This window comes from Chinchilla lanigera, unplaced genomic scaffold (assembly GCF_000276665.1).
Source record: "Chinchilla lanigera isolate Chin_1 unplaced genomic scaffold, ChiLan1.0 scaffold00161, whole genome shotgun sequence".
NCBI lineage: Eukaryota > Metazoa > Chordata > Mammalia > Rodentia > Chinchillidae > Chinchilla > Chinchilla lanigera.
Genome location: NW_004955562.1, coordinates 1,582,895 through 1,590,446, shown reverse-complemented (window position 1 = coordinate 1,590,446; position 7,552 = coordinate 1,582,895). Strand labels below are relative to the sequence as shown.

General features: G+C 40.1%; 1 protein-coding gene across 2 annotated transcripts in view; it reads left to right on the top strand.

Annotated features, from left to right (window-relative positions):
• Nucleotides 1-2,148: 2,148 nt before the first annotated feature.
• Nucleotides 2,149-7,552, top strand: part of Zdhhc15 (zinc finger, DHHC-type containing 15) — a 119,926-nt gene continuing 114,522 nt past the window's right edge. For both annotated transcript variants that reach the window (XM_013509120.1, XM_005413092.2), the window contains exon 1: nucleotides 2,149-2,544. In XM_013509120.1, the coding sequence (XP_013364574.1) occupies nucleotides 2,409-2,544 (136 nt within the window). In that variant the 5' untranslated portion in view covers nucleotides 2,149-2,408. The remainder of the gene's footprint in view (nucleotides 2,545-7,552) is intronic.

The window sequence follows — 7,552 nt, the reverse complement described above, 5'->3', positions numbered from 1 at the left end:
CTAGTTTTTGGCACTCTGTGCTATTCTTTGTATGAGCCAGCCCTATAATAAGCCCTCACCTAGACCTTTGGTACACAAACTACCTTAGAAGATTTAAGCAAAGCTTACCATGTCTAAAAATGTAAGTTATCACTTTTTACCAAAACTGCTCACTACAGCCTGTATAGTAGTGATTGGTAACACTGTTCATATAGGCATTGGTCTGGACTTCTCTCCCTCCTTACCTGCCACTCCTCAACAAATTTTGTCGATCCTCTTCCCAGAACAGTATTACATCTGCCTCCTCTTCTCCCTCTCTTCATTCCCCATCTAGGCCCAGGTCCCTACTATCTCTTGGTTAGACTACTGTAATGTCTTCCAGAAAGACCAGATTACTTGCAGTCCCCCAATTATGCAGTAATGTTTTATGCATCACTGTTACTATATATTTCCTTTTGCCTGGTGCCTGCCCCTTTAACTCCTACTCCTACCTCTTATCTTCTTGTTGAACTCCTACTATACACATTGTGCAAAACCCAGCTGAGACAGTCCCTATCACATTTAACCATTAACTCCTCAAAACTACTTGGTTTAAACAGAATATCCTTGACAGTCCCAATATACATTCTATGAGCCCCAAATTCATGACTTATTAGAATATTAAAGTATCTATATTAGAACTTTAAGGCTTTAATAGTTGGTCTGTTAAATACTGTAACTTAAACTCTTCACTTCAGTAACATCATCACTTTAGTAACAGCAACCTTTAACCTAAGCTGAGAAAAGCTATTATCACTTCAAAAATTTAGGGCTGGGGATTTAGCTCAGCGGCAAAAGCGCCTGCCTGGCAAGTGCAAGGTCGTGAGTTCGGTTCCCGGTACCGGAGAAAAACCAAAAAAAAAAAAAACAACAAAACAAAAATTTATTCCATATATAGCCATAAATCAAGAACAAAGAACAACCTTACAGAAAACCTTGCTCCCGCATAGCAGTCAATGTGAGTCAAACATGTATCTCAGCAAAATTATAATTTCTTTTCCTATAAGAGATCTTTAGAAATCATTAATACTCCATAAATGTCAACATCCTACCATATTTCTTCTACTGTGTCAAAAAAAGCATACTGTTTTGATGAGAATGTGAGCTTCTTGGACATAGTCCACTGTTTTGCCTTTCTTTTTTATACCAAAGTTGACCTAATAGAAAGCAACCATTCCAAAGATGTGTGCTTAATTAAACTGCCTCCTAACTGGTCTCCCTGCTTCCAGGCCATCTCCCTTTCCAAAATCCTGCCAGGTTTCCTTTGTTGTTTGTTTTTGTTTTTGTTTTTATTTTTAATTATTTTTTTTTTTTACAAAAACATATCTCTGATGTCACTCAGTTGCCCCCAAAACATTTGATGGCTGTTTATAACCTCCTTTACAGAATTATGTTCCTGTACTCTAAGAAGGCATAAGAGAGGCTTCACATCTCCTCAGCTTTATTCTGTCTCAACTCCACCCTTTCCTTTTTACACAGGCTCTGTTCACGTCATACTCGTTGTCCCTGGAACACTTCTGGACATTTATTTTTCCATGCCTTTGTAAATGCTGTTTTCTCTATCCAAAAGGACTTACTGGTCTCATCTGCCTAGAAAACTCTTATCAATAAAGCTCAGCTTAAATATCATTACTTTTGTGGCTTTCCCTGGCCCCTTCCAGAATCACTATCTCCCTCATTTATTTTTCTGTACCATTGTGTTTATTCTTAAAATATACTTAGCTAATTCTGCAGGGAGAGTTGAGAGGGAGGGGATTGCTCTCAATGGATTTACCCAGCAGTGACTGCAGCACTACGTGTTAAGCATGTTGCTCAAGTAACCCCGAGAGTATGGGGCTGGATGACCTTTAAGTCACAAGATGCTATGGTATGCATCTCTCAGGCTGTATATGTACTCGTGGGAGTGGGTAGGAAGGGAAAGGAAAAGTGGAGGAGAAACACAGAAAGACAGAGACAGAGAAAACAAAACTGGAGAGAAGAGAGTGGACGCAGTGCAGTAACAGAGGATGGGAGGACCCAAAATTCTTCCGCTTTACAATTTTGCGGAGACCCGGCCGGGCTTCTAGAGCTGAAGGAAAGGATGGGGGGTTGGGGAAGTAATAGGCGGAAAGGGGAGGGACTGCAATTCCTCTGGGTGTGCCCAGCCTAGATTGCCTGACTGATCACCTCCGGTTCTAACAGGGCCAGTTTCTCCACACCGCCGCTCGCGCCTATTGTGTCAGGCAGGGTGGACTCAACAGTGCAGCCCCACAGGTGGCACCAGCTAAGTGAGGTTCCCGCCAGGCTATGCAGTGGAGCGCCGCACAGCGCGCCTTCCAGCCTCCTAGCCGCCGCCCAAGCAGTTCCTACCCAACGCTAGCAGACCTGCTCGGTCGATCTTCGAGACGAAGATGCGGCGGGGGTGGAAGATGGCTCTGTCTGGGGGGCTGCGGTGCTGCCGCCGGGTACTGTCCTGGGTGCCAGTGCTCGTTATTGTCCTCGTCGTGCTCTGGTCCTACTATGCGTACGTCTTTGAACTCTGCCTGGGTAAGTGGGGCTGGGCACCTAAGGTGGGGAAATTATGCTCCAGCATAATCGTCTGCCCTACCCTTCATACTGGTGTCCCTGTGTTCTCAGCCCTCACTCTGCTGTTTTTTTGCTGCCTCTCCTCAACCTCTGGCTTTCCACAGTATCTCTTACGCCAGCCCATGAGAGTCCCACCAGGTCGCGATCGTCTCCCACCTAGGATTTTTTATCTCTGCCCTAGCCACAGTAATTTCCAGGTTCTTACGTAGGGCCCTCTTTTCTCCTGTAGGACAACTACTTGCGCCTGATGCTCTCCTCTTAGGGGTCCCATATTACCCATTTGAGGAAACCACATACCCAGTGTCCTTAAACTGCTCACACTATGATTCCCACCCATGCACCAATTGGGAACCCCACCATTTTTCCTCCTACTAGAATCCTACTAGGATTCTGTACTAGGGATTGATTTCCTGTTAAGAATCCAAACGTATTTCCTGACTCCCTTCTAGCTGTCTTTTTTTCCCCGTTCAGATCCGTCCTTCTGCACTCCTGTCACCCTGGTTGAAGTGCTTCATGTCTTCACTCACTGTGACTCCCTCACAGTACACTCTGTTCTAAACCACTGAGGTCTCTCCCTTTTACATGAGTATAAGTCTCCCATTCTCTTTCTGCCTGGCTCCCCCTTTCTGAAGCTACTCTGATGGGATGAGGTTTCTGCACAAAATTCTCCCCTGTCACACTACAGCCCCTGATTTTATCACACTGAGATTACTTTAAGTCTCCTCTTGCCTTTGTGCTTGAGGAGTGGCCAGTATCTTCCCATTAGGGGCCCCACATTATTTTCTGACTCTTCATTTAGGTATCCTGCTTTTCTCACATGATGGTCCTGCCTTATCACCCATCTTTTCACACTAGAGTGTTCTCCTTATGCTCCGGGACGTGTTCCTACAATTTCTGTTCTACCCTCTAAAAGGCTACTACTTGTCTACTCACGATTCCTCCTTGATATCTTTTCTGAGAATCCCATTCCCCACTTCCTGTAGTCCTTTTCCACTGTTAACACCACATTCTGTCATCCTCTTCCTTCCTCTAGGATTGCACTTGCCCCAGTCTTCTCAAAGTGAGGAAACCTCTCCCTCTCCTGTCGAAGTTTCTAGTATTTTCTATTCCTGCAAGTGGGAGTTTCAATTCTTGTTCCTTCTCATTAGGCCACCCCTCTTATGCCTCTTGTACCCTCACCTATCATGCTAGGATGCACTCCATCCCCTTCTTATTTGAAACATGGCTTCTATGGTATACCTTGTACTTTCAAATTCAGAGTTATATAGTACTTCTCAACACAAACCCGCTTAGTCCCTCCCTTACATATTCCCACTTACATCTCCCCGGTCCTCTACCCTTATTACTAATGGCCTTCAATAGTTTTCATTTTATATCCTGTCTCCTCACAACAAAGCTCCTGCTGTTTTCACTGAGAAATTTCCCATAGCCCCTGTCTTTTCACATTTAGGAAACCCATCTCCTCTCAAAAGAGATACCAGTAATGTTTATTGTCTCTTCAACACTAGAATCCCATTACCAGCACTTTAAAACTTGTATCTACAGTGCTCCCTGTCCATTTTGCGTGGGGTTCCTATTCCCATCATATTATAGTTACCACTTGCCCCATGGAACATCTTCTCAAACCCAAGCATTACTAACACTCTTTTTTTTTTTTCATCAAATCAAAACTTCTCATCTTATAAACTATGGCTAAGGTGCTGCTTTTTTTTTCCAATCCCAGGACCTGACTCTACTTACAACCACCTCCTCTTATGTATTAGAGAAAATAGTATTCCACCCTCCGTAGACTGGGATGAATTGGGAGAGAAAACACATGACCCTTTTTTTCTAATACAGAACTTGAAGAAAGCTATTCTAATCAACTTTATACATTAAATCAGATTTTCATTTTTCTCACCTTCTTAGAAATACTATAGAAAATGTAGAAAGATCTCCTAAAATAAATTTAATTGGTTGCCTTCATAGATACATATTTAAGTTGATTTCCCTTTTTTCTCAATCTGGTATTAAGGATCATTAAGCAGAGTATGTAATGACCCGGAAATTTTCCTATTCTCAGACTCTTGGCATTGTTGAATGATTGATTAAAAGGTCAAAAGTTTAGCTCCAGTATTATAGTATGGACGTTTCTCTTAGGATCAAGCTATACTGTAAGCACAATTAAGCATTCTGAAGTTCTTTGGTACTGACTCACAGCTTCTCCAATAAATATCTTTTCCTAAATCAGTAATGATAATGTGTAACTCTTATATAGTGCTTATCTATGACAGAAAATATTGTAAGTACTATAAATATGGTAACTTCATATCAACTCATTAAATTCTCACAACTATATGAGGCAGATGTAATTGCTGTCCCTCGATGCAGATGCATAAACTGAGGCACAGATGAGCAAAATAAGGTAAAGACCAAGTTAGAATCAGTGCAAATAGATTCCTATAAGTTCTTACTTTGTTATCTAATATTAAATGCTGAAAGAAAACAGCATTTATTTTGTTTTATTTCTATACTTACACAATACTTGCTACATAGCAGTTACTGTTTCTAAGTGACTGCATACTCACATGCACACACACACACACACAATTTAATCCTCTTAAAAACCTTGTGAGGTTCATGACATCATTATTTCAAGCTTCCAAAGAAGTAAACTGTGGAATGGGTAGATTAAGTTATTTATCTAAGGTCACAAAGCCAGTAAGTAGCCAAACTTGGATGGCAACACAGTCATATGGCTCTGTAGCCCCTAGTCTTAACCACCATACTACCTTAATATCCTGCCTCCTCTTAACTAATACAGAGGTCAAACCTTGCGACTCACAGGCTGAGAAAAACCTGCAGATGTATTTTATTTGGCCTACACAGTGTTTTCTCAATGTTTTGCATCAGTTACCATTATTTCAAAATCAAGATAAGCTGGGCACTGTCATCCACATGTGTAGCCCTAGCATCTGAGAGGGTCAGGCAGGAGGATCACTTGAACCCAGGAATTGGAGGCCAGTCTGAGCAACAGAATGAGACCCTGTTTCAGAAAAAAATCAAGAGAATAAGGCAGCCTTAATTTTCACTTCTTGCTCCAAATTTCCATCCTGCCACCTTCATTTTATAATTCTTTTAAAAATGAGCAACCTGGATTTTTAGAAAAGTCAAGGCAATTTTTCCTAAAGTCACAAGTTTAACAGAGTAGAGATTTGGAAGGCAATGCTGTCTGATATGAAGACCATATCTTTTCCAATGCAGCCTCAGTAACAGATTAGAGTTTCAAGGTGATTCAAAAGGTAATATTAAAAGAACTAACTTCTTTCTCAGGTTAAACCCTAATGGCATTTTCCCTTTGTATAAGCATACAGCTAAAATCCAAAGTGATTTTTATGGTAATTCATAGAGTTTGAATTGTTCCAGTTACTAGGTAGTAGACCTGGGACAACTTAAGTAATCTCTCAACTTGAGTTGCCTCATATATTCCTTGCTTACAGATTGTTTATTCATGCCACAAATAATTTGCTCTGTATCTACTATATGACAAGTATTGCTATTGTGAGGTTTAAATAATATGGTGCCTGAAAAGCATGAATCATAGTTCATAGCACATTGTAACTGCTCATTAGATAAAGGTTATTTATTATTAATAAGAATAAAGTGGATTCTACTTTACACAGGAAAATAAGAGATTTAAACTTTGAGAGGAGGAAAGTAACAGTATCTATTTTATTTAGGTAAAGTTTGTATAACATAAAATTAACCGTTTTGATTTCACTTCAGTGTCATTTAGTACATTCACAATGCTGTGCAACCATTACTTCTGTATAGTTCATAACATTCTAATGACCCCAAAAGGAAACTTCATAAGCATTAATCAGTCACGTGTTATTTCTTTCTACCCTCCTTTCTCCTCCCAGTGAACCATTAAGCTACTTTCTGTCTCTGATGTTTCATGTAAATAGTGTCATATACTATTTGTCCCTTTGTGACCAGCTTCTTTCAGTTAGAATAATGTTTTCAAGACCTATTCATACTGTAGCATGCGATAGAAATTCTCTCTTCTTTCTCATTTCATTTTAATTTATTGGTACATGTTTGTAATTCATGTAGTTTACAATCATCTTGGGGAATGGTTATGTGTACATATTACAGCTTGTTTTTAATCCCCTCTCCTTCTCCTCCTCTCCTCTCCTCTCCTCTCTTCACTCAATCACTTATTTGTACATTTTGATACTATTTGTCTTGAACATGTCATGGCGTATAATCTTCACATCCATTAGGGTTATTAGGTTCCTGTACATGGCATATCTTTATTCCTCTTGTTTCCCCTTCCCCTGCAACTTCTATGTTTCCTTGTTCCATTGGTCCATTTCCCTATTGGACAAGATTTATCCCCTTTTCTACCCATCTTTTATCCTTTTCTTTGTTTATACTTTGCTTCATTCAAATGAGGGATACCATATGATATTCATGCTTGTATATCTAATTTATTTCACTCAATATTATGTTTTCCAGGTGCATCCATTTTCCTACAAATGCCTCAAATTTGTCATTTTTTATAGCCAAGTAATATTCCATTATATATAAATACCTCATTTTGTTTACCCATTCACCTTTTGATGAGTGTACAAGCTGCTTCCAGAATTTAGTTATCTATTATGAATTGTGCTGCTATAAACATTGGTATTCAAGTATTCCTGCAGTATGACAACTTAAGATCTTTGGGGAAGATACCTAGCAGGGGGATAGCTGGTTCATATGGAATTCCTAATTTCAATCCTTTGAGAAATTGCCATACTGATTTCCATCATGATTGTACTGGTTTGCATCCCTACCAGCAATGTAGGACAGTACCTTTTTGGCCAAAGCTGCACCAGCATTTGTCACTGTTTGATAGCCTAGTAATTGCCATTCTTTCTGGAGTAAGATGAAATCTTAGCATCGCTTTAATTTGTATTTCTCTAATAGCCAGAAATATTGAACA